This window comes from Tursiops truncatus, chromosome 7 (genome assembly GCF_011762595.2).
Source record: "Tursiops truncatus isolate mTurTru1 chromosome 7, mTurTru1.mat.Y, whole genome shotgun sequence".
NCBI classification, from domain to species: Eukaryota; Metazoa; Chordata; class Mammalia; order Artiodactyla; family Delphinidae; genus Tursiops; species Tursiops truncatus.
The window spans coordinates 78,368,138-78,395,741 of NC_047040.1; the positions used below are offsets into that span (position 1 = coordinate 78,368,138).

Genomic DNA, 27,604 nt, shown 5'->3' on the forward strand with positions numbered 1-27,604 from the left:
TTCCAAATTTGTATTTCACCCATGGATCCTACAGTTGGACAAGATTGTATTAGGAAAATTTCTTCTCTCCCTGCCCGCGCACCCCCACCCCCGCCTATTTTTTTCTTTTTTGAGACACTTAGAAGATAAGCTGGGAGACCATCTCCCAGGTTATAAAATATGAAGCCCTAACTTCCCAAGTTAATATGGATATGACACCCATTTAATAAGTTGACAGAGATGTGTGGGGAGTTTGCAAAAAGTTTTAGAGCTGCCAAAAGCATTACCTACAGTGGGCAAGAATGGAAATAGTTGTTTTTCTAAATAGCCTAGAGAGTACTTTCTTATTTTTTTAGGAACTTATTTATTTATTTTTATTTTTGGCTGTGTTGGGTCTTCGTTGCTGCGCGTGGGCTTTCTCTAGTTGCGGCGAGCGGGGGCTACTCTTCGCTGTGGTGTGTGGACTTCTTATCACAGTGGCTTCTCAATGCAGAGCATGGCTCTAGGCGCGTGGGCTTCAGCAGTTGTGGCACGTGGGCTCAGTAGTTGTGGCTCATGGGCTCTAGAGCCCATGCTCAGTAGTTGTGGCGCACGGGCTTAGTTGCTCCGCAGCATGTGGGATCTTCCCGGACCAGTGCTCGAACCCTTGTCCCCTACATTGGCAGGTAGATTCTTAACCTCTGCGCCACCAGGGAAGTCCGAGAGTACTTTATTATGTAAATATAAACATAACAACCCATAAATTTAAATGGATTAATATAGTAATTTTCTTTCCCTTCATATGTTTCCTCTAAACTTTGTTTCATGATAAGTCCCAAAAGAAACCAAAGGACTTTTTCTTTAACAGTTGTTTAAAAAGAGACATGTTTCAGCCCTCAATGCTGCCCTTTGTTTCACAGGTACAAGTTTGCTTACAGACAACTACGAAAAACTGTAGACTGTCTTGAGGTCTTACTTAAATGGGTTATTTTTCTATGTATTGAGATGAGATAGTGTATGACTAGGAGAAGTGGTGTGGAAAGGTGGAGTTTATTGCTGATTTTGTTTCATTTCATTTAGCTCTTGCACATGGGGGGCAGAGCAGTTCAAAATGTCTTTTACAGCTCCCGCACCTTTTTCTTTCTCTTTTTACCAAAGTTAAAGAGAATAGAAGGGGTTGGAGCTGTTTCTGGTTTCTTTGTGGAAGGGAAGAAGTAAACAACCTCAGTTTGTTTTCCCACTCTTGCCTCTAACAAGAATAGAGACTAATTATCATTGTTCTCAGATGATCTGGAATCGAAGAAAGACCTTAGAGACAAACGCCCCTGCCGCTCAAAACAGCTTTAGTGGCCACGAAAAATTTTTAAACACGGGAGTGAACTGATCAAGATAGTTGTTTCGGGCAAGATTGATTTGAAAGTGAAGGGAGTGGAGCGGGAACAGCCTTGAGGTGCAGGACGGCCATAAGGCGACCGCTTAGGTAAGGCCACCCTTCAGGGCGTCCAGGTCAAGAGATTTGAGAGATAGAGGTATTCAGCTTCCCTCAGAGCCCCTGATGGAATGCCATGTCTTTGAAGGCCAAGAGGTGGGACTTTTGGTGTTCTGTGCGTGCAGGGTTGGGGATGGGAACTGGGCACTCAGTGACATGTTCACATTTTGGCTCTGTGTAAGAAATGCAGAAAAAAAACAAAACTCGGCGGGGACGCCAAAGCAAGCAGCCCAGAGCCACCTGCCCCAACCTGCAGCCCGCATTGCCTGGATCCCGTGGCTCAGTCCCGCCGCCTGAAGGTCGTCCGGCTTGGCACAGCAGCTAGGGCCAGGCGAGTGCCCTTTCCCAGACCCCGCCCCTCCGGCCGCGCGCCTGCGCCTTCCCGTGGCCTCCGCCCCGCCCCTCGCCTCCCCCGCTCGCCCGGTAGTCGCCGCCTCAGCTGCCCGAGAGGAGCTGGGGGAGGACGGTGGCCTGCGAGGCTCGCCGCAGACAACGCGGCGGCGATGTCCGCGAGTCAGGCGGGAGCCGCGGCGGCAGCGGCGGGTCCTCGCGCACGACAGGGCGTCCTGGGCTTCGGCCTCCCTCCGGTTCCTAGGAAGCGGGCCGACGGCCAGCGCGGGAGCAGCAGCGGCAGAGACGGAGGCTCCGGCGCGTCTCTCTCCTCCCCTTGAGCCTGAGCCGGGGGAGGCCAGGCGGCCGGGGTGGCTGGAGGGGGGTCCGCTGCCCGAGAATGGGAATTCTCTTCACCAGGATATGGAGACTGTTCAATCACCAGGGTGAGGGGCTCGGGCCGAGCGCGTACGGGTTAGGGAGAGCGTCAGCCCTGGCCGGGTGGGTGGGGGTCTCCGAATACTTCCGGAGTGTGGGCGGCGCGGTGGCGCGCGCTTTCTGCGCTGGGTGCGGGCTGCTGCGGCTGCGGGGCCTGGGGCTGTTCGCTTCCACTCCCAGCTCGGGAAACTCCCGACTCGCAGCCCTTTGTCTTAGGAGAGCTTCCGAAGAAATCATGCCTCAAATACACCCATTGCTCCGATTTCGATTGGGAGTGGAGAGGGTTTCTTGCCTCACGTCCGACGCCCCTGAGTGGCCCCGCTTGGTCCACGTTTCAGTCCTTTTTCCTTCAGCAGTTGGGTTTGCACAGCACTGAGAAATGCTGGGGTTCTCTGGGATGAAGGTTACAGGTTGTGGCCCCAGCCGCACCACTGAGCCCCCGAGGATTGCAGAATGCGGTAAAACCTGAGGAATCGCTCTTGGCTTGACCAGTACATTCAGGTTTATGAGCCTGCCCTCCACCTCCACCCCGCCCTTCCCCGCTTTGGGGAGATTCTTCTGCATCCTCAGTAGTGATGGTCCTCTCTCTTGTTGCCATATTGATATCTGTGTTTAAGGTTAAGCTTAAGGTCAGTTTCCTACTCGTGTTGCTTATTTTGAGGTTTTGGGGGGCTGGATTAAAAAATGGTAAAGTGTTTCACCGAAAGCACTTAAAAATCATATCATATGAAACGTTTGTTAACTGTAGGTAACGACTAAGTTACCAGGTATGGAGTGTATTATAAAGAGATGTTTAAGTTCATCTAAACTCAAACATTGCCTTGAAATGCATATCAGATTTATTGAAATTTGTTACAAAATAAGTGTAAAACTGGGGAAAGAAGATAAAATTTTAACAAAAAGAGTCCATAGTCATTAAGATACACTATAGTTACTGGTGTACTTTTGTTCTTTTTAATTCAAGTAGGGTGATTCATCATCCTGGCTGTCAGTAACTTAGTTTGTGTTTTTCTCTTGTGTAAGCTGGTGGTGGTGTCATAGCCCAAAGTTTTCCAGTAAAGACTTAAATGAATGGTGGCATCTATTATGTACAAGCATCTCCGCCTCCTCCTTCGTTATCCAGCTGCTGCTGTAAGAAGGCGATTGGGAGGGAGCAGAACTGGAACTTGTGATCGATCTCTAGTGTATCTTTTAAAAATATAAAGATGATAGTGTCGATCACATGATAGTGAATGGAAGAGCAGTATTTCAAATGATTTTCAAATGATATGGAGAATTTTCATAAACTGGAGAAAGCCAGTTCTAATCTACACTGTCTCTGGCTAGCTGTTTCTGTTGAGAGAAGGGTGAGTGGGAGCCAGTCACTTAACCTCTCTGGGTCCGGGTCTCACCTAGAACAGCAGGGATCTTGACTGTGTGACTGTGGAGCCCACAAATCCTAAAAACTTAATATGTAGGTCTTAAGAATTGAAACTTAACATTGCTGTAATACTGGTGGTGCTTATAGTAGGTAAGATCTATTCTAGTTTTTATATCCATAATTTTGTATTATTTTTAGCAAAGCTAGTATTTCAACTCTGCTGTGAAATTTAGAAAGGCTTTGCTTGTTAATTGAGCTCTAGTCCTGCAAGAAAAATTAGGTATTTCCACTTTCTATTTTGAGTCAATGATAAAACTATTTGTCTCTGTAACTTAAGAATGAATTAGAACTTTGCCAACAGCTACTTGCCAGTAGTAAATAATGATGTGTGCTTTGTTACCACTAGCAATCGCTGAGTAGTGTTCTTATTACCTGTATTTTGTGGTAATTTTTGACTGGACATTTATTTCAGTGTTGGGAATTAATAGTAAGAGAAATTAATGAAGTTAAGTTCTAAAAATTTAGATGTCAATATTGTGAAAATATGAATAAACTATTTCTCTCCTGTTAAATGATGTGGTTGTCTTATCAGCAGGGTCACTTTAAAAAATATTCAGCATTAAATCTAATGTCAGGTACTTGTTGGTCTTTTTAGTTCTGTATTAAACTGGGTATGTATATGTGTGTTAGATATATCTTGGATGCTTTATTTTACCTTCAGAAGATACAGAACACAGTCCTATGTTCTTTTCACATAAACTGTTGGAAGGAAGTTTTGGGGGATTGCAGAATTTGCTATGCTGATGAAACAAACTGTAACATCTCTCTCTCTCTCCCTCTTTATTTTTTTTGAGCTCCCTTTAAAACAACTCTTTCAGTTTAAGCTTAAAATGTGAGTACACAGTGAAACCTAATTGCATATTGCTCAAACTTGAAAAACCAGAGGTTCCATTTAGGTGATATTTAAATCAGTAGGGTACAAACTTTGTCCTAGATGCTGTTGTATATATCATTTTTAAAAGTTTCTACAGTCCTTGGAAGTAGTTATTCTTTTCTCCTGAAAAGAGGAAACTGAGGTACCAGTGGAATGATTTTCCTAGACGATGCAACTGGTAAATGCCAGAGTTAAAATACTGCAGAAATATGCTGCTGACACTGGTCTTAAAGAAGTGACTGGCATCATTTTTTTGTATGAAATCCCCTCCCCCCCAAAGGTGTTTCTCAGTTACTAAACTATAAGTGTTACACAACTTTAGGACTTTGAAGAGTTGCCATTAGTATCTTTTAGTATAGAAGGACTTACGATCAGTACTCGGTTTGTTTATTAAACACGTATTTTGAACACCTATTTTGTGCTGGAGGACTGTTCTAGATGGTGGGGATAGACAAGGAACAAAACAAACAAGACCCCCTGCCTTTATGTGGGGAGACAGAAAATAAGCTAACTTCATCTTTATAGATAAAATAATAGCAGTTAATACTGGCATGCAACGTTAGGTTCTACATGTTTCATGCAGTTTAGTCTTAATTGATTTATTCTTAACCACAACCCTGTGAGGCAGATATTCTCCCCCATTTTAAAGGGGCAAAGAAACATTAGGTACCTTGCTTCAGGCACTACAATTAAAAGTGATAGACCTTTTAGATAGAGATTTTAACCAGGATAGTCTAGTGCCTGAGTTAGTGCTCTTGAAACAAAACAAAACAAAACTTCCTCTGTATAAGAAGGATTCGTGTTAGCTAAAAGGAAGAACTTTCAGACACTACTATGAACTATGAAAGAAGTTGTGAAGTTTCCTCATGGATAGCCTTGTTTCATTCTTCCGATTGGTTCTTAGGAAAGGAATGATACGTTGTGAATGAGTTCTGGACAAGCTCCCTGTGCTGCAAGACCTGGTGCTGGGAAAGCCACCTCTGCTTCTGTTGTTTTTTTTCATTGTGTGGGAATTCAGAAGTGCAGAAGAGTACATATAGAAGCTGAGTAGCCAAAGGGGTGAACTGTGCCTGCTATTAAAAATTTTAGCTCCAAATTCACCCTTTTTGCATGCTCTGTGGATACAGAACTGGGTCCTTTAAGTATTTTTCTTTTGCCCTTTGGCACGGTGTTAGGCTCTGTCGGTAGACAGCATTGGAGGGACCCTGAAGGAGGAAAGGATTTTTCTTCCTGGATATGGCGTGCTGCTCAGCAGGGTCTGTCCTGCTCATGCAGTGTGGACATCTCGAGTGGCTGGCTCTTGCACTGTGTAGTGGTCAGCAGCCCCTTCTTCTAGCACCCACTTCGGTTGGTCTCAGAATGGAGGCCGTCCAGTGAAATACCTCCCAATGAACAGTTTTCCCCAGCATCCTAGAGGGAGGATTTCCAGAAAGATCCACTGGCAAGTTTGCTTAGCTACTTCTCTGACATTCAGTGAGCCCTGGCCCGGCCCTCAGCAAGGTCTGCATCTCAGTCCTGGGGAATTGGGGGAAGCTCTCAGCCCTAGAGATAGGGAATGCTCCGTGTATTTGTCATTCCTTTAATCTTTAGAGTTACTTCTTGTTAGCCAATCCCTCATTACTCCAATCCTCTGTAGTAGTTATTTTCTTTAAATTAAACTTTGAAAGTTCAAATTGCTATGTGGTTTATGTTTCCTAATTGGATCTCTGCTTTTGCCCTGTATAATTGTTACTTTTCATTCAGCGAAGTTTCTTCCCCCTGAAACTTCACTACCGTTGCTATAAATCGCAAGTTTATTTTCAAACTTTGTTTTTTATTGATGATACTTTTAGATTTTGCAAATTGAATTTTTAGTATGTAGAGACTTGATTAGTTATCTCCCTTCTAACCTTTATGTCTTCCAAATCTGATTTATTTATTCACTCATAGTTTATTAAGCACAAGCTTTATTCTAGGCTCTGTGTTAAGGCCTGAGAGAACTGTAGTAAACCTGACAGAAATGGATTTTTTGCTCCATATGAGACAGAATCCACGGGGCTTAGTGATAGTTTGGATATGAGGTGAGAATGAAGAATCAGGAGGACTCTCAGTTTATCTGCCTTAGTATTTGTAGTATTTGTGTTTTCTGGCTTTGGTATGATTCACAGAGATAGAAGTCCTCCAGGATGACAGTGACATTTCTTTTTGCTTAATTTACTGACTGGTAGCTGGTAGGATATATATATATATAGACTCTTAGAACCTGGCAGTAAACAGAACTGCTAGGCTGCCTGCATATATCAAAAGGAAGTGAAGAAGGGAAACAAGCATTTTCATGACAAAACAGTAAAGTATTGATTGGGAAACTAAAGCCTAAGTGATAACTCAAAATTCCATCCAGGCACTGTGACAGTGTATAGTTGTTTTGGCTTATCTGAGAAACTGCAAGAATGCTATGGCATAGATATTCTAGAAGAAGAACCATACTAAGCAGTAAACTTGTCATGAATCACATGCATCAAAGAGTTGGTATAACCAAGAGTTTTATTACATTTTCCCGTAATAGCATCTCTTTGTATACATATTATATATTCTATGGAATGTTTGTTTTGAAGTGCATTATAACAGTTTTTAGCTACAAATTTGTGTTTTTCGTAGAACATTGTTCTGGTAATGAGAGACACAAGTTGGGGTGGTGAAAGAACCTAAGGATAGTCAAAGGAAGTTGATTTAGTATTAGAAAGTGTGAATAATCTAACACTATTGTTGGGGATAAACTGGCTCTTCACCATTGAGTCAGCACCTTTATGTTTGAGCCCATTGCACAATTATGTCTTAATTTTATAGTTCTCACTGTGACCCATGTGCTATACCTTAGACTTAGGAAGCTGTTATATAGCCATTGGTGCTTTATTGTAAAAACACACAAATATTCAAATAGAGACAAGTTCTAGGAGGGAGTAGATATAAGTTGGTATTGAATGTGGCTTGTAGGAGTTTAGGTGGGGTGAAGAGGTGAAGGACCTCTGGATCATGGCCTCATTGGAATGCCCTCCAAAGAAATCTCAGACTGCTCCACAGAACATGTGGCTCCTTGGAGATTTTCTACGTTCTGCACATGCTTGATGTGAGACTCTTTCTTCCTCTTTTTCTTTTTAAAATATTTTGACCACTAAAAAAACCCCTCATGCGTTCAAATATGTTAGCTTGCATTCACTTGAATGACTTTAGAAATCTGCTTTCTGTCTTAAGAGTTTGGAGGAATGTTTGCGTATTTATGGCATTTGTAGGTGACAGGAATTCATTGTGTTTGTAAAATTAAATAGACAGAAGAGGGAGGTTGTTTCCAGTATGGACAGTGGTTTGAGTAGCTTCTTTACTACCCCTGTCAACATCTCTGACACTCTTTTCTCCTGTTTACTCTCTACCATGCCAGACATGAATTCTCGCCCTGTATTGTCCACCAAACCTTCTCTCCCCAGTGTGCTTCCTTTATTTCTAGGTACTAGTGAAGAAAGACTTAACGAGACTTTACATCTTTATCTACCACAGGTTATGTTATCTAATTTCAGCTTATTCTCTAGTTCATTCATTCATTCAGTGGCTGTAAAAGGTGTGTCTTGAAACTGTTCCCTCCATCCTGTCCTTAGCTGGCAACTAACTTGTGTAAGGAGGAGCCTGAATCCCGTTGTGAGCCTCTTCTGCCATCTGCTTTATCTCAGTGTATGTGTGTTTATTGCACAGTGGTTTGTTCACAGTAGTTTCACCTTATCATGTTCATCTTGTGGTCAAGTATGATACAGAATCTTTCTTTAGTTGTTGTTGTTTTTTTGCCTAGTTAGTCCTTCCTCACAGAAGTGGTAGAAGAGTACTGTGTTTGAAATCAAGAAATAAGTCCAATGGGGCATGGCTAAATTAAGGAGACCACTTTAAAAAACAAAACCAGATGGGGTTTTCACCTTAAAAGCAAAGGAGGCCAGATAGTTTTTCTGCTGATACATCTTACTATTACTCAAAATACCTTTTGAAACTCCTTTTAGAATTTCTTTAGAGACACATTTAAAAATAATATCATTTAGGAATCACACCTCATTTAACAACAAAAAGGTAACAATCGTCTTAGCTGCCTTTTACCTTACGACTGAGATGATACCACGTGGCTCCCCTCCCCCTTTAAAATCAAATTCATCTTCAGAACACCATTGGGAGTGTTCAAAACAGTGTATCTCAGGCTCTGAAAGCAATGGCAAGAGAAAAGTAGCAAAATATTTTGAAAAATGGTAGCATGGTTAGAATAAGTGTTTAACCTACTTAAGTGATTAAGGGCCTTGTAAGAGACAGTGCTCTTGTATTTGTGATCTCTGTGTGTATAATTCATACACACAGATGCATTTTTTAGTCAGTCTGTAGTTATTTATCATAGATCCTTGCCTAAATTTGTATTGTTTGCTTTTGCCCCTATTTTGTACTGTTTTTAGAGTATCATTTCTCTCATTGGTCAGAGTAATTGTATTTTCTTCCTGAGTACTGGCAAGTCTATCTAAATTTAGTCCTGCAGCTAATACATAGGGGTTTACAAAATGATGTTCCTGAAACTTAAAAATAAGTTGACGTTTTAAGAATTATATTATTAAAAATTGGTATTCAAGTGAGAAACTAAAAAAACTTTCATCCAAGTCAGCGGTCAGAGTGTAGCCCAATATGAATTCTGCTTATATTAGAATGTTTACATTGTTTGTATTACTAGAACTGAAGAAGATATCTGTCATCAAAAGGGGAATGCCTAATTTGGGGACATAGAAAAATATAGAGTCAGGCAAAATTGCCATGCCGTTTAAAAACTTCCCGGGTAAAAAGGCACCCTGCTCCAGGGACTCAGTAATCTGGCCCTGATGCAGGTATGGCCCTCCTGTGAAGATGGATTTGTCAGTCACCACAGCGTTTAACACTCCCTTTGATGGGATTCCATGCTCCCCAAGTAATCTGATTTTAATTCAGTCACCCTACATACTTTTTCTTAGGCAGAAACTGCACTTGTCAGGTAGTTTCATTTTCTCAGTTCCTTCCCCGTAGTCATCTCTAAAAGATGATAGACTGGGCCTGCATTTTTTAAATGACTTTTAAGAACCTGTGTGGGGGGAGCATGGTGATGTCAGTTTAGGACCCTGGTGGTTCTAAGCTGCCTGCTCTTTCTTCAAAGAAATAAGTGATTGGATAAAATGGATTGTATTAAAATTTTCTGTTTACTTGATCTTCGTATTTTTGTATAACAGGAGGTACCTATGTAGCATTAGGAATTCCCCTCTCTGGTAAATGTCAACTATTTGGAAAACATCTACTACCTGACTGCAAAAGCTTTTTCTTAAAGATCTCCTTACTCTTAGGTGTTATAATCCTTAGCATTTATTATTTATAGAATGAATATTAATTCAGCATTTACTGAGTACCTGCCTTGCACCAGAAAAAGTTGTAGTTACTAGGAATATGAAGATGATTAGCATGTGATCTATATACTTGAAGGGTGCCTCATTAAGCTGAGAAGATTAGTGAGTGTACATGTAAATTATTATAAGTGCTGTCTTCAAGGTGTGGCAGAAGAGCAGGAGGAAGTGATTTTTCTTGGGAAGCTAAACTTTAAAGATTAGTAGGAATTCTTTAAATGGAGAATTGGAGAGGATAATTCCAGCACAGGTAAAAACCATGAGTATAGAGGTAGAGAAATGTTTGCCGTGAACATACGTGGCAGCTTGTGTAGGGAGAACAGCTTGAACTCCAGCTTAGATACCTGGCGGTAGTGGTGAGGGGTAATAAAGCTGAAGCCTATTCATTTGGGAGTGGCTTTATTTACAAGGCTGAGAACTTGTACCTTGTTTTCCTGTCAAACTGGAGAGCCATCATTTAAATAACAGTGGCATTATGAGCTTTATTGTTTCTAGAAAGATTACTCTAGAAACATGAGGAAGATGGACTGGAGATAGTCTGCTTAGGTACAGTAAGAGATGAGGAGGACTACAACTAGGACAGTGGGAGGAGGCAGGTTTGGGATATATTTTTGAGGTAGAATAGAACTTGGTGACAAATTAGATGTTCGGGTTGAGGGACTCCAAAGGCATCTGAATTAATGGTAATACTATTAAGCAAGTTAAGTAAGATAGAATTAGGAACAGGTTTGAATATTGGGTTTTTGGTTATGTTGAGTGGCACTGTGTGTATCCACTAGGTAGATTGGAGCTTAGGAAACATTTGGGAACATGGATTAGGAATTGTCTTTCTTGGTGGTAGGCACACCCCATGTGCTGTCTTAATCATGACATAAAGCCAGAAAGAGAGGTAGTGTTGCCCCTGTTTTACAGTGACGAAGCTAAGAGTTAGAGAAATAAGTCATTTGCTCAGGGTCACACAACCACATGTATTTTTCCATCTTGCTTCTGTTATCTATTACTGTGTAACAAGCCAATCATAAATTTTATGACTTAAAGGGATAATTTATTACTGTCTCTCATGGTTCTGTGAGTTCACTGAGCTCAGTTAGGAAGTTCTGGCTTGGGGCTCATTTGATTACATTTGGATGGCAGCTAGCACTGGAGTCATCTCCAGCTCCACCTGGCTGCATATCCAAGGTGGTTTCTCTATTTGTCTGTCTGGCGTCTCAGCTGGAATGGCTAGAACAGCTGGGGGCATCTGTGTGTCTCTCTCCACAAGATCAGGCCACGTGATTAGCCTGAGCTTCCTCACTCATGCATAGCAGTCTTGGGGTAGTCGGACTTGTTACGTGGTGTCTGGCTTACCCCAGGGGGAGTTGTCCTAGAACCAGGCAGCAGCTGCAAAGTGTGTGATAATCTAGGTGTGGAAGTCATACAGCATCACTTCTGCTGCATTCTTGTGGTTAAAAGCAAGTCATAGGACCAGCCAGGATTTAAGGGGGGAACTATATAGGGGCATGAATATCCAGAGGCCATCTTTGGAGATTAGCTTTCTCCACACACTGCTGTCTTTCAGAATAGTTTTTAGACAGCACGGCAATAGATAGGCCCCAAGATGCCTTGTTAAAATGTGAAAGGAGTGTAAGAAGAGAACTCTGGGAAACATGAATGTTTGAAGGAAGACCCAAGGAAGAGGAGTCAGTGGAAAAAAATAAACATCAAGAGACAGAGGAAGAAAACTTGGAAAAAGTGATGCTTTAGAAGCCAAGGGGAGAGGAAGCTGCTGCCACCATAGCTATAGGTCCTTAAATTTGGTTAGAAAGACCCTATGGTTCAAATGTACTCAGATAGCTTACAGTTGCCTTTTGCCAGCAGCTTTAAAAGGCTGCCCTTTTTTTCCCTTCCCATTCATCCCATCTCACCTATACATACCCAGTTAAGGCCTAAAATTCACATTTAGAACTTAAGTGACTTAGTTAAGTTTAGTTAGGTAAACTTAAGAACTTAAGTTTCCAATGTGAAACATTTATACCTCAAGTCATCCATAAATTGTTGTGATTACATTTGGGATACTTTACTGAGAGTAGGCTTCCATAGAGTGGAAAGAATGTAGTGCTTCTGGCTTCCTTCAGAGAGATGAGATGAGAGTTCTCTATGTAGAGTGAGGGGGATAGGAGGTTAGACCAATGGCGTACTTCTGGTCTTGCTGTGATGTTCTTTTGAGTTACAAGAAGGTATAAAGTGCCATGTACTGAATTATACCATAGCTGGAAAGAATGGGTGAAATAGGAAAATTTTTGTTTTTGATTAATAAATCACTGGTGTTTTTCTTTTTTTCAGAGCACAAAGTTATCATTGTTGGGCTGGATAATGCGGGAAAAACTACCATCCTTTACCAATTGTAAGTACTAACTACTTAAGATTTTTTATTTTATTGTTTATAGTTTTTCAGCCTGAGAGATATTTGATTAATGAAAGCAATAAAAAATTATATGGAATCCAAGTTACTCCTTAAAAAGGCAGGGTGGCCATGAACCAGGAGCCAAATTTAAGCAACTGTTTCTAGAGAGCTAGAAATTTATATGACATTGAGCATGTTGTTCAGTTGTTTTGCTTGTGGAGAGTAGAGAAATATTTGTTTCTATAGTTTCCTGGAATGAATCTAGAGTATTCCAGATAGTCCACTACCTAGCTCCACCTCTGTTTAAACCCTTCATTCACTCTTATGAGCTAGTGGAAAGGGGACATTTGGGTACAAAATATAAAAGTAGGTCATGCTGACTTATCCCTTAATTGAAAAATTTTCAAACAATCTAGCTTTCTTGGTAACTGTAATATATTTGAACTTTTTTTTCCCAGTTCTATGAATGAAGTTGTACATACGTCCCCAACAATAGGAAGTAATGTAGAAGAGATAGTGATTAATAATACACGTTTTCTAATGTGGGATATTGGTGGCCAAGAATCTCTTCGTTCTTCATGGAACACTTACTATACTAACACAGAGGTATGTTTCTTAATATACTAAGTCTTCTATGAATATAATGCCTGGGAAACACCTTCCAGATATGAACTCTTATAGCTCGTCTTTTTGAAATATCACAGTATGTTAATATAAGTAGAGTTTAAACATAGTGGAATCTTTGATTCCCTCTTTCAGGGTCATTGTTATATATATCCATTCTCATTGAACCTCTGTAGGGAGAATTGGTGATTGATTAATCTGATTTTATATTGATCCTAGAGCTTGCCTTAAGTACTTGTTTTAATAAAGAATTCCATTTCACAGTTTGTAATTCCATTTCTCTCTTACTATTTATTTATGTCTGCGTAGAGGAAATCCTAGTTAGATGCGAGGGCTCTGATGGTTTGAATTCTTGGCCAGAATTTTACTATGTGTTTTCTTTTATGCAATACAATTGCACATTAAAGAATTCTTTTTCTTTTGAGTATAAAGCAATTTAGACATAATCATGTGTTTTATTTACATATTATTTGCCAAGAGAAAATTTCTGACGTTTGAGAGCTTCACTATATAGACCTTATAAGATGAAGGGCTGTGACAGTTGTTTTTGTAGTGCTGATTATAAGTTAATAAATCTCCAAATGTATATACAGATGAATATTATGTCAGTAAGACACTATTAAGTGTCTCTAATGACTTGATCCCCTAACACTCCATTAAGCATTTGATTATGTCTTTTGGAGAAGGAGGAGTATATATAATTAGTATTCCTATATAAAACGCTGCAGGTATCAAGTTCATGGCAACACCTTGAAAATTAATAGCTTTGTTAAGAAGACTTGGAGTAGAACAGGTGTTATAGTGATAAAACCGCGTATCAGTAAGGTCTCAAGTGAGAGAAGAGGGAAAGTAGCGGTTCTATTATCCTTCTGCATTATGGTTGATGAAATCTGAAGAATAGAAAAGATCCTGTAAATTACTGTGGTTTATTTGGAAATGAAAAGCTAGTTCTAAACAATAAATAGCACATACTAATAATAGGCAGTCAGAATTAACTTGGGCATAACAAATGCCATCATAAAGCAACTATATCTGCTTCTGTTTCCCTGGTGCCTTTTGGTGTTCATGGAATTGAAGAAGAGGCACACTGTAGCTCAGTCCTGCACAGCTCCTTTCGAGTCTTTGATTGCATCTGGTCTCATCGTCAGTTCAGGAAAGAGTTATGCCACTTATATAAGGAAGAGAGCATGGTTTTCGATATAGATTTATTCTTTAAATTTGTTGATTTTTTAAAAATTGATTTCTTTAACTGTCACATTACTTTATTCTCATACGCATACCCTTTTAGATTTTTTTTATTAATTTATTTATTTGTTTTTATATTTGGCTGTGTTGTGTCTTCGTTGCTGTGCGCGGGCTTTCTCTAGTTGTTGCTGTGCGTGGGCTTTCGCTAGTTGCGGTGAGCGGGGGCTACTCTTCGTTGCGGTGCGTGGGCTTTTCACTGTCGTGGCTTCTCTTGTTGCAGAACACGGGCTCTAGGCGCACGGGCTTCAGTAGTTGTGGCACGTAGGCTCAGTAGTTGTGGCTGGTGGGATCTAGAGCACAGGCTCGGTAGTTGTGGCGCCCGGGCTTAGTTGCTCCAGGGCATGTGGGATCTTACTGGACCAGGGCTGGAACCCGTGTCCCCTTCATTGGCAGGCAGATTCCCAACCACTGTGCCACCGGGGAAGCCCTCTTTTAGATTTTTAAATTGACATTAATAAATAATGTCTGTCTTGAAGTAACTTAAATTTAGGATCATATTTTTGTCTTACTGACTTATGGTGCAAATAGGCCCATTAGCATTCAAGATACTAATTTAGAAAACAAACATGTTACCTATTGGTTAGAATATTAGCAGAATATTCTAGAAGAATGATAACATCATATTGTCTTTTACTTTCTCTTAAAAATTAGTAAATATGTCTGAATTCAGGATCAGACCTTTAGGTTTCACCAAGTATAGCGGGTATCTCTGGTTTTCCAGTAATACCATACCATAAGGTTCTAATTTCTTGATAGCTGTTAGCCTGTAAATCAAATAAACACTTGATAAATTTTACAAATATCAAATTATGTAATCACTAATGATTTTTTTGTTTTGTAATTTTAGTTTGTAATAGTTGTTGTGGACAGTACAGACAGAGAAAGGATTTCTGTAACTAGAGAAGAACTCTATAAAATGTTAGCCCATGAGGTAAGTAGGATTCTGGCATTAGATGTACGGGGGTGGGATATTTCTATCACCTTTGTCCTTTCTACTTTCTCATGAGCATACTATTTCAAATTTTTAAAAAAATTCTTTATCTGCTGGCCATGCCTGCTTTATAATTTTGACACTTTCCAACTTGGAAGCATATCTGGAAGCAGCAGAAAGATTGAGGAGTCAATTGTAGTATTTTAATTCCATTCATCTTAGATAAATTTGGTCTAGAAGTTTTCCTGGCCAAAAAGACCTAAGTTGACTTTCATTTTGCATTTTAAATAGATTAATTATATAGACGATTATCATTAGAAATGAGATTTTACAGTGTCAGGGACACACAGCGAGTCTTGATTGTAACTCAGTTATCTGACTAATATTTAAATTTGTTGCTCATAGGTCTCTGATATTGTTTATTTAACTGAACAAAACTGTTATAACTAGCCACATTTTCTTAGTCCTTGAGAAATATTACTGGTAGCATAATTTGAAAATTACATAAACTGAATAATATAGTCAGTAATGATAATAATAACTGTAAAATCATATAATATTTATAATACAGTCATATCTCTCTATCAGCAGAGTTTTGGTTCTAGGATGCCCACGGATACCAAAATCTGAGGATGTCCAAGTCCCTTGTATAAAATGGCGTAGTATTTGCATATAACCGGTATGCACATCCTCCGGTATACTTTAAATCATCTCTAGATTACTTATAATACCTAATACAATGTAAATGCTATGAAAACGTGCAGCAAATTCAAGTTTTGCTTTTTTGAACTTTATGGAACTTTTTTTTCCTGAATATTTTCAGTCCGAGGTTGGTTGAATCTGAATGCAGAACCCACGGATAAGGAGGGCTGACTGTAGTGGCAATTGATTATTTTTGCATGCCTTTTATTGCAGATGTTACTTTCTCAACTCAAAGGTGGAAATAGAAAAGTTAATATTCAGTGGAATTTTAATAAAGCTTAAGAAAACTGGGATATCTTTGTAATGAAGTTTTATATTAATTTTAATATTGATTCAATGATTTGCTTCTGAGATTTTCATTAAGAATTTTGGTATGTTTCAGACGTAAGGAAACTTGGTAAAGTGGTTATGTAAACTGAAGTTTATGTTTTGCTTGTGGTGATCATACCCACCAAGATGCACCTTCCCCTGTTTTGGACTGATTCTAGCAGTTGTGCTAAACCCTTTGGGGTTTTTACAAAAAAACACATCTTGCCTTTGTACATGTATTTAACAGCTTTCAGTTCTAGTTTGAGAAACAGTAAGCAATAAAAGAGGCAGGGGGCTAAGGATTTTTTTAAATTTCCCCTTTGCATTTTACAACAATACATCATTCTTCATTTTATACCAAAAGGTTGTTTTATTGTTGTTTTATGAAGACTTTAGAAAAAGAAAAATAAGACACAAAATGTATTTGTCTCTTGACTATATTTTTTACTCTGCAAACAGGTAGCCTCCCTATTTGATTCTTACTCTAATTGGCCAGGATGTAGGAGGATCAGTATTATAAAAAGCCCAATAGTAGGGCTCAAAGTCATTGAATTTTATAAGTTGGGTCATTAACTTGGATAGATCAATTAACCTCATCTGTTATGGATTAGTACGCTGAGGCCCAGTAGTTTATGGGACTTGAATTTAGGTATTCACGTCATTCAGGCTCTTTGCTGGGAAAAAAAAGTAAAAGCCAGAAATAGGGCCTAGCTGGAAAGTGATAGGAGAAGGGATGAGATTACCAGAGAAGAAGGGAATTACAGATGAACTTGGGAGCTAGAGTAAGCCACTTAATAGGGTCAGGAAGAGCCAAATAGGCAGAGTTCTGGAGAGGGAGGGACATCCGGATCAAGGATGAGAATGTGTGAAAAACAAACTTTGACATGGGTTGGTCAGATGTTTCTTGCATACCACAAAAACAAACAGAGTCGTATTATCATCACCAGTAATGATTCTATGTATTACTAAATACAAAGCTATAAAACATGTAAATTCATTTCTGAAAGCTTCATCTTAAATGAAGCATAAAACTTTGACGCTCATGAATTTTTAAAAAGTTCCAAAGACAAAAGGATAGATGAATTTTATTCAGAATGACTCAACTTCTAGGAATTATCTTCACAAAGGAAGCTTTGCGAAACAAACTGACAACTACATATGGCATATAGAAGATGCTAAATAAGTATGTTTCATGTGCTGTTATTCATTTTCTTGACTAAACTAAAAAATATTTTTAGACTCTGAAGAACAGAAGTTGATACGTAGCAGAGATATGTAGCAGAAGTTTTTCAAAGTGTTTAAAATGGGTGTTGTACAAAAGACGCTGTTTACCTTGTACTTTGACCTCGTGTTAAGTCAAGTTGAACAGCCTTAACCCAATGTATCTCTTTTCTACTATTATCATAATGCATAATTGGTTGTGAGGTTATTTAATAAAAAGTAAAGGAATATTTTCTTTCCTCTCTTCCTAAATATTTAAAAGTGGGTAATATAGCTTAAAAAAAAATCAAGAACCCTAAATAAAAAAGTTTGAGCCTGTGAAATCTAGAAAAAGTACATTCAATATGGATTTTTTTTCTTTTCTCTTCTTTAGACCTTTCAGTAAATGACTTTTTATTTCTTACGTTTTCCAATTTTCAGTCCAGGGGCTTCTCCAAATAATTTTGTTACTAAAAGTGATGAAGATAGGTTACTTGTAAATAAAATAGCATAAACTTTGTGTCCTAACTTGTGCCAAGTATTTCTGTTGTCAGATATTTCTAAAGTGTGTTTGTTCTCTGAACATGCCAGCATTAGCAATCCTGACCTATATAAAAGATTTCAACACACACTGGCAAGAGATAGTGAAACCTAGACGATAGGAAGATAGGAATTAAATCCCATGGAAAGTCCATCTACTCAATGATTCAGCCATATATCAACTATTGATAACTGTTCCATGTTCTGATTAGGATAAGAGAAAAAATATCCATATACTTGATAATGTATATGTGTACTAGTTATAGTTCATCCCTTCAAATTTTTGCCTTATATAAATAGACAGATGAACTGAACTATAGCTGAAACAAATTGAATAGGAGGTCTTAAAACTTAATGTTCTAGAGTATCCCTTTCTGACCAAGCTATTCAAGTAACTCTGTCCTTATCTGTAGTAGTGTAGTTGCCATCCTGCAGAGGGCACTGTAACTAAGCCAGCCTCCTTTGTTATATAAAGCATATTGCAGAACTCCTTTTAACCAAATAAGAAATTTACTACTTATATTTTTTATTTGCATCAGAAAGAATCAAAGAAGTCATGGAAACTCTGTTCTAACAAGAGTAAAATAATGTGGAGCAATGTCAGTTTAAACCTACTGAACACTTTCTTGCTTCAAACACACATACACATGATTGAAACCAAAATATTCCAGTAAGATCCCTAAGAAGAAGGTGGCATTCAACACAGCTGTGAAAACTTGCAGACATAGCCCAAAACCTTAGTTTCCTCAGTATCTCTTAAAATATATAGGCAGAATTTTATGAGAGTTTAATCCACTTGTTGAGTGCATCCATCATAGTTTCTTAGCCCAGGATCCACGAATGGACTTTAGGATATCTATTAACACCCTAAAATCATACATAAACTTTTTTTGACATAAACATATATACATTTTTATGAGGGAAAGGTTCATAACTTTCTATAGGTTATCAAGGAAGCTCCCGGCTGTAAAAATGGTTGAGAGAGGGGAAGTTAGAGTACAGCAAAAGGAGACGTAGAACCTTTGGTCTGCTTTGTGAGTAGAGTGTTACATCAGTCATTTGGGGGCATGCACAAGGGTAAAGCTAATCCTCATTTGCAGAGCAATAAGTGAACTAACATTTGTTGAACTGTCGCCAAACCCAGGTACTGAACTGAGTGCTTTAAATATAGTAATTCGTTCATTCAAACTACATCCCCAGGAGGTAGGTGGTGGTCTCAGCATTTTACAGATGAGGGGCAACAGCTATAGTAGGCAGATCTCAGCTCAAACCTGGCTCTGTTATTGAGTAGTTATGTGACTCTGTATGAGTTACTTACATCTGAGTCTTAGTTTCCTCATCTGTAAAATGGGAATAGTAAAGCGTATCTTGTAACAGTCTTGTGAGGATTAAAGAGATTTTATTCGGGAAATGGTTAGTATCGTGGGTGACTTGCTCAGATTAGATACTCAATAAATGTTAGTTATGAGGAACAGATTCAGAAAAGTTAAAAGAACTTACCTCAGAGTTGAAGCATAGAAGTGGTAGAACTTACTATCTAATTGGGAAATTTGATAAGTTTAATGGTAGTCTAAGAATGCCCTATCAAATATTCAAATCTAACACATCTTCATGGACAAAGATAGAAGAGCTAGATCTCAGAAGATGAATAAGATTGGTTTAGGTTAGCACCTTCCAATTGAGAAAAGTCCTAAGGCCTAAGATGTATATTGTATATAATGAGTTAGTTTATTTCCTAAATAAACTGGGAAGAAGGTTGTAACTTTAAGTATAGATACCTATACCTACAGTATAGACTGGGGTAGAATTTTGAAAAGCTCTTGAGTCCCATGCTAAAGAGTAGTTCTTAGTAGCCGTAGAAGTTTTGGGTTGGGGAAAGGGTTAGATATGTATTAAATTGGAAGATGTGACTGTTTGTTAAATACTGCACTTTGGACCATAAAAATGTAGTCTAGGAATGTAAGAAATATATAAATCCATACAAGTATAGATTGATTTATTTAAATGTGTTCAGTTTGATATTTACTTTCCATCATAAGAGCTATGAGATACTTTTATGTCAAGTAGTTGAGAAATTCTAGGTTACAAAGGTTATCATATATAATCTGTTAATTAAGTTGGAAAATGTATGAAAAAAATGAACTGGCCCTTACAGTTTTGTTTGCTTTTATAGGACCTAAGGAAAGCTGGATTGCTAATCTTTGCTAATAAACAAGATGTTAAAGAATGCATGACTGTAGCAGAAATCTCCCAGTTTTTGAAACTAACTTCTATTAAAGATCACCAGTGGCATGTCCAGGCATGCTGTGCTCTTACTGGCGAGGGGTAAGATGTCTTCTTCATGAATAGCATGTATTTAACTTTGAAACATGTATTTCTTTTTAAAATCAAATATTTAAGGTTACCATGTACAGAACTTCGTAAGGGAAAGTTGTAAGACATAGTCCATGTCTACAGTGAGAGAGTTTTTAGCTTGGTTCTGTAAAGAATTAAACACAACATACACAGAATACACATAAACATACTGAACTAAAGCATGTGAGCATATGGATGATAGAGTTGCTGTAGGAATTCTGAGAAATGGGCTTGTCATGAGTCTGGAGAAGTCAGGAAATAGTTCCTGCACTGGCGGTGCTGACTTATAGTCTAAGAAAGGAACTAACACTTGCTGAGCATGTCCTTGCCTTGAGTTTTTTCTATAGAGTGTTTCATTTATTCCTAACAATCATGTAGACCAGTTGTTTTTAATTCACATTTTATGCATAAAGAAGCTGAAATAGAAGAAGATTTGCATGTGGGACTAGTGTGCGGATATGCCATCAGTGCTGTCAAGAGGGAGTTGCTGCACTTAAAAAAAATAAAAGAGTTAGAATTGGAGAGAGTGTGGCATGAGGGGGTGCCTGCAGTAGAATTTTGCCCATGTCTAATGCCCAGAGATGAAAGGATTTCAAGAAGACAGTGGTTGTTAGCATTGTTATATGTAAGATATATAACATAAAATAATCTATACGTGGCATAGATAGATAGTGTCAGTAATTCAATGTTTGGTTTACTCTTCACTGTGGTCTTAAAAGGAAGGGAATTTCTGCCACTTCAGGTAAACTCATGTATCTATGCCACAAGCTTCTGCCCTTTCCTGACACCTGAAGAACCTCAACCCCAAATTTAAGACCTTTATTTAGAAGCCTTCATGTATATATTTAAAAGCAGAGAAAAAAAAAGAATTAAATTGGGGGGCTTCCCTGATGGCGCAGTGGTTGACAGTCCGCCTGCTGATGCAGGGGACTCGGGTTCGTGCCCCGGTCCAGGAAGATCCCACGTGCCGTGGAGCGGCTGGGCCTGTGAGCCATGGCCCCTGAGCCTGTGCATCCAGAACCTGTGCTCCGCAATGGGAGAGGCCACAACAGTGAGAGGCCTGCGTACCGCAAAAAAAAAAAAAAAAAAAAAAGAATTAAATTGGAGATGAAGCTGAATCTTAGTGTAATAGAAGCCACTGTTACCTGATTACAGATATTTGCAAGAGCATAATTAGATCCTCAAAGAAGCAAATCTGTTCATTAAAAAAAAAAATCAGACAATACCAATTGTCCACATACTTATTTAAGTAAAAATATCTTTTACATATTTCTTTGTCAAATAGTTTAATACATGTCAAGATGCATATATAGATATAGGTATATCTTTATATATTATCTTTGTCTATCAAAGGTCTTTAGGCAAAAGCACTGATTATAATACTAAATTTGACAGCAAAGACAAATCATCTAGGATTGATAAAAGATTCAACTTATATACTTTGAGTAATTGTGTGGAAAATATATCATTAGGATACATATGAACTCTGGCATTTTTATTTTTGAAAGGGGACATCAACAGATGATGGTATCTTTTCAGTTTGGGATCTATGTAGACTTCCATTTGCAGCAGTTGGCAAGTGGAAATGTTTGGTTTGGGGGGTACTGTTGTTTCCCTGTGCAGTCTGACCACCTTGGTCTAAATGCTTGGTTTTAGTATTGGTGACATTTTGACTCCCATCTCTGCCATTTGCTAACCTCTCTAAGCCTGGGCTCCCTCTGTAATATGGGAAGGGCTCTGGTCTTAGTGTTGTGAAGATTAATGAAGATAATGGATATTAAGCGCTTAGCGCAGTTTCTACTTGGCTGTTAAGTAACTACTATACCTTTAACAGTTTGGAATTAAATAATTTACTCACCTATTATTCTTATTATTTTGTATCATTTTCTATGAGTAGTTTAAAAATAAGGAATCGAGTAATGGCAGAAAAGTATGGGCCAGCACCAAAACAACCACTTATTTACCTCATTGCCCTTTTTTCCCTTCTATTTCTATCATCTTTTACATTGTTAGACTGCTATACAAAAATCTGAGTTCTGGCTTTTTAAGTATTAATATAGTAGCATAGCTTCTCATATCTATAAAAGCTCCTTGTAGATAACGGTTAATGCTTCATAACAGTCCTTCATTTTCTTATAAAATTATATGTACAGCCATTTCTCTCTTACTAAACATTTAGATTCTTTTACTACAATGAATATCTCTTTCTGTATTTTGGATTATGCTCAATTACCCATTGTTCAGTGGTAACTGGTGTTAGTGATGTGAGATTTTATTTCTTTCAGATTTTTAAAATATATAGATGTAACAAATATTGTGTGCATACTTTGTTTTAACAACTCTACTATATATTTAATATCCTGTCATTTCTACTTCATTTATATCATGAGCATTTTATCATATTGTAAAATAGTCTTTGAAAGGAAGTTTTTAATATTTCATCATATGAATGTTCCATAATTTGTTAAATTTTTCCTCTGTTGCCAGACATATAAATTTTACTTTTTCCTATTAAGAATGCTTTCATGAACAGTCGAAATACATAAACCTGTCTTTATCTCTGATTATTTTTTAGGATACATTTCTGAAAGTAGAAAAAGGGGTAGAGTATTGATATTTTAAACATTTTTGATACTTCTTGCTAAATTACTTTCTGTGGGCATTCACTGTGTAATTATTGAGCTCCTTGTATGTGTCAGGCAGTATTCTAGGCACTAGAGACATAACAGAACCAAAAATATACGGATGCACTCTGTGAAAGTATGGCTTCACCACAATAGCACCAACATTGAATATTACTGATTTTTTAATCTTTTTTGTTTAGGTAGATGAAAAATGATATCTTCTTTTAGTTTGCTGTTCATAGCTTTTTAGTTCATAGCTAAAATATCTTAGTTAATCAAGATATTTTATTTTCTTTATAGATTATGCCAAGGACTTGAATGGATGATGTCACGACTTAAGATTAGATGATCTCTACTGACCTGTTCTCATAGACTTTGTATAAATGAAGTGCTGGACTTTACCTGAAAGCTGCAAAAATTAATGGTTTAGATATATTTATAATAAACTGATTTAAACAGTTAAACTTTTTCTATAAGAAGAACAATTAAGACCACTTGTTTGAAAACAAAGATGAAGTCTCACCTTTCCATCTGCTTTCTCATTAGTTCCTTCCAAAGCAAGGTCTTAAAGCTGTGATGGACATTTTTCTCATAAAGAATCCTCTCAGGACATTGTGTAGCCTGTGGTAAGTACAAAGGGAGAGGAGGATATTTTTAACTTTAAGAGCTTTATTATCAAAAGTATTTTGCATAGGGTTGTGTAGGTATTATGTATATACCTCAAATTCAAGTTAATGGCTTTGATTTATGTTCTTAAAAAAAGGAAATAACACAAAAATTAATAACATCCTTAGTTATAACCATAATGAGATGAGTACTGGCATTGGTGGTAAGTGCCATTTTGTACTTCCCCTATGTTCTCTGTATCATACTAAGCAACCCCCAAATCAAAAAAGCAAGGAAAAAGCTTGACATTGTGTACCTAATATTTTGTTGACCAAATCACATACAAGGAAACATGTAGTCCAGCTGAGTGAAATATCTGTCATATTCTTGACTTAGTATTACTTATGGGCAGAATTGCACATTGAGCAATCACCAGATTGCTCCCTTTACTGGACCTTATGCCATCTAAATTTACTGAGTAAATTGTTAATCTATTTTCAGTTAATCATTAATTGTGATTAAAATTATCAAGTGATTTTTTTCCAGCATTAATTGGAAACTGTTGCATGAAATATGTCTACCCAGAGAAGAAGTATCACACTATAAATATTATCAAATAATTTAGCTACAGTCTTCTTAGATATTAAATTGTATGTCAAGCATTTAAAAGTCAATTTGAGATGAAAAGTAAAGCATATTTTCTAAGCAACAAAGATAATTTCTTAATTTGAAAGTTTCTTATTTCTTAACTTAGGAGTTGGAATAGTTTGAGGGTTTTTTTGTGTGTCTGTAAGTTTTCCTCTATCATCTTAAACCACATGAATGCATTGTTTGACAATTACAAAATATGAATCCTTTTTAATGCTTTTAAGAATTTGGTTTAAATATTGATCAACATAATGTATGATTTTTACTAAGAAGTAACTTGGCCCCAAAACCTTTTATGTTTGCTAGGTTTTTTTTTTTTTTCCCAGCATCTGAAAGTCTAAGGTATTTCTGTTTTAAATGTAAACAAACTTATCCTAAATGTGTTAAAACATATTCTTGGGCACTCTGTTGGTATATCTTTCATGCCCTGAAAATCTGGTGACTAATCCCAAACTGGCACGTTTTAGAATATTCAAGAAAAAAAAAAAAACTACTTTTAATACCAGCCTTTTAGATTTCAAAGATTTTGATGAGAAATAATAGTACATACTCTTAAGTATTGACAAAACTTTGAAAGTTCCTTTCTAGAAAATATAAAATGCTCGTTATATAAATCCAAGTCAGGCATGGGAAATCAGCATTTAAAATTAGATGTTTTGTGTTTTATATTTATATTATAATGTTCAAAATGCAAGTATAACATTTTAATATTTGTGAACTTGCTTTTACAAAAGTAACTCCTAAATTACTAAGCTTTATTTGTTCATATGTCCTCATACTTTTTCAATCACTGTAAGAAATTGCTTGTATATTAAAAACCCAAATCTATTTTGTTGATGTTGCAGTGTCATCACAGACAAATATTCTGTAAAGTAGCCCAGCAAATCCACACCTTTTATCCTTTTTGTCTTTTAATTTGAATAACCATGGTTTAGTCCCTTGAATTGCTGCCACATCAGTTCAACAATATACCAGCACATTCCCTTGTCATCAAGGTGTTAGCCAAAATTTATTCTTTTTTTTTTCAAAATTTATTCTTAATTGGATGTTTAAAGCATGTACTACATTGTTACAGTTGGTTTAGCAATTGACATGGCATCATGAGCATGCATGAAATCTTTTACCACATTTATGAAACATGCTTTTTTCGTTACATTCTACCCTCCAGGCCAAGCATTAGAAAAAAGGTGGTACCTTTATACTTGTGCATAAAACCAAAATTACAATGGGAAAAAACTTTTTAAATTTGTGTACGAAAATACATCGAAATCATTGTAACAGTATTACTTCCAAATAACATGGAGAGCCTCATGAATAGTCATATTGGTGATTTATATGTAGTTTTTAAGTGGAATTAAGCAAAGGGCAATGCTTTTGTTTTTTTAATATGCTACTTTTGGGTATAAACAAACATTTTATTTAGGGTTATTATGCTCAGCTTTGAAAAGAACAAAGCTTCATACCTCTGTACATGTGGCTGGATTTAAATATCCTGTGTTTGATACTAATTTTGAAAGTTGTGTAACTTCTCTTGATATCTTCGTAAAAGTAACCATATTGCTATACGCATTTAAATATGTTTAATTTTGTCATATTGCATTTAGGAAGTATATCTTACACAGTCTAATAAGGATTCTTGTTTGAAATTTTTCAGTTCTATCTTCTTTGGCCCTCATGGATGGGCAAAGAATACATTGAAGGCAGGTAGTTTGCGAGGCAGGGGAAAGTGGGTAGGGAATATGACATTTTGCCTTAAGAATAAAAAAGTGCTTCAGCACTGCTGTCTGGCATTTTTAATGCAGGTAAAGTGATTTTAGAAGCGTGGCATGGAATAGAAAAGAGTTTCTGTTTTCTGGCCTTCAAGAAGTGCCTAGTAGGTAGTGACAGTGAGATCACAGAGAAGTGCAGGGCACTGAGGAAGGGCCGGAAGTCCCTGAGATGTTCTTTTCTTTTCTGTCTGAGTGTATAGTATTAAGATATCTAGAAATGGGATTCTGTTGTCCCCCCTCACAGGCACTTTACATCTCTTGCTGTGACTGCAGCAACCACATACAGTACAGACAACCTCAACATTTGTTTATATTAATGCACATAGAAAAACTGTAGACAGATTTCTAGTTTTCTCTGCAGGCATTTTTGGGAATATATCTGTAGTGTGTTCTACTTTGTATATACGGGGTAATAGCACATCCCAGATTATCTGTGGACTTTGGAATCATCTTCTCTCAGTTACCCAGTCATATCCTAGAATCAATCCATCTTTCAAGGCTGGGTAGAGACAAGGTTTCTTTGCATGACTTAACTTTGAATACTCCCACTGTCCAAATGTAATCTGGAACTTCTTGCTTTAGGATTGGCTTTCCCATAGCTCAGCCATCCCCTGCTCTCCGGTATCTTCATTGCCCATCAACGAAGATATATTATCTTGGTCCTGGAGATATTCTAAACTTTACCCATATCCACTGTTCTCCAAACTACTAGTTTCTAAGTTGGTTCTCTGGTTCTTTGCTATCCTCCACTGGCTTGATTCATTGATTTGCACTTTGCTCATTAGAGAGTATTATTAGAGTTGTTGAGTACATCACAAGACTGGCTTGCTGTGTGTACAGCACATAAATACATACCAGCAGTAGAGTCCTTTAAATTATACTCTATTTAACATTATAATACTACTTAATTTTAGCTTCTCACACCGAAAGGTAGATTCAGAAAGATAAGAGAACTACCTAGACTGCCAGCTCCTTGAGCTACTGGGTAGACGTGAAAGGGATTAAGTTATATGTGTATTATCTTCCCATTACCAAAAATGAGTTACGTTTTGAGGAATAAAAGACACCAGACCAAATTCATATGTAGTGTTTAACCTGAAGACATCCCCACATCCTTAAAACCATAGACCACATTTCATTTTTTTCCCTCATGTTTACTTAAAGAACAAAGATAAACATTAGCTGTCTAAAGGAATTAGTAATGAGAAGCCTATCTTTACAAAATAAACCTGTTGAAATGGACTTTAAAAACATCAAAATTATCAATCACCATGTATTGACACTATCGATGCAGACATAATATAGACAATACTTTTTTAAAGTTCCACTTATACATAAAATAAAACTTCTATATCATGCTCCCTCAAAGAATGTACGATAATTTTAAGACCAGGATGGTGGAGTAAAGGAAAGAAAGAGAGAATTTAAAAACCTTGGATGCTAAAAAGTGAATCTATTAAATCCTAAAATCATGTGTGGGATTGTGAAGAAATTGTAACAGGATACAGTTGGATTAATTATGCAATATTTCTTACCGAATGTCTAGCCCTTGTGTATTGTTCTGAAAACTACAGTTTGAATCTTTATGGTCTTGCCTGCTAGATATTGTGTTCTTTGGTAGAAAATTCCCATAGTCTGTACTCAGCAAGTGCCTAAAACTGATTTGTGTTGATTTTTAAGTCCATCTAATAAATTATACATGTTTTCTATTGTATTATATGTGCTTGGCTTACTGATGA

The 27,604-nt window shown here is 37.5% G+C and overlaps 1 protein-coding gene across 1 annotated transcript; it reads left to right on the forward strand.

Moving 5' to 3' along the window:
- The first annotated feature begins 1,878 nt into the window (after positions 1–1,878).
- ARL5A (ARF like GTPase 5A) lies at positions 1,879–27,579 on the forward strand. Its single transcript, XM_004316372.4, has 6 exons — positions 1,879–2,223; positions 12,252–12,312; positions 12,771–12,918; positions 15,029–15,112; positions 20,037–20,188; positions 23,143–27,579. The coding sequence occupies exons 1-6, from the start codon at positions 2,178–2,180 to the stop codon at positions 23,189–23,191; spliced, it is 540 nt and encodes a 179-aa protein (XP_004316420.1). The 5' UTR covers positions 1,879–2,177; the 3' UTR covers positions 23,192–27,579.
- Positions 27,580–27,604: the final 25 nt, after the last annotated feature.

What these genes read in the sequence shown, in the direction of transcription:
- ARL5A (XM_004316372.4), top strand. Translation starts at nt 2,178, where the DNA reads ATGGGAATTCTCTTCACCAGGATATGGAGACTGTTCAATCACCAGG. An exon ending in GAGACTGTTCAATCACCAGG is followed by an intron (nt 2,224 to 12,251) that starts GTGAGGGGCTCG and finishes TCTTTTTTTCAG; the next exon opens with AGCACAAAGTTATCATTGTT. An exon ending in ACTACCATCCTTTACCAATT is followed by an intron (nt 12,313 to 12,770) that starts GTAAGTACTAAC and finishes TTTTTTTCCCAG; the next exon opens with TTCTATGAATGAAGTTGTAC.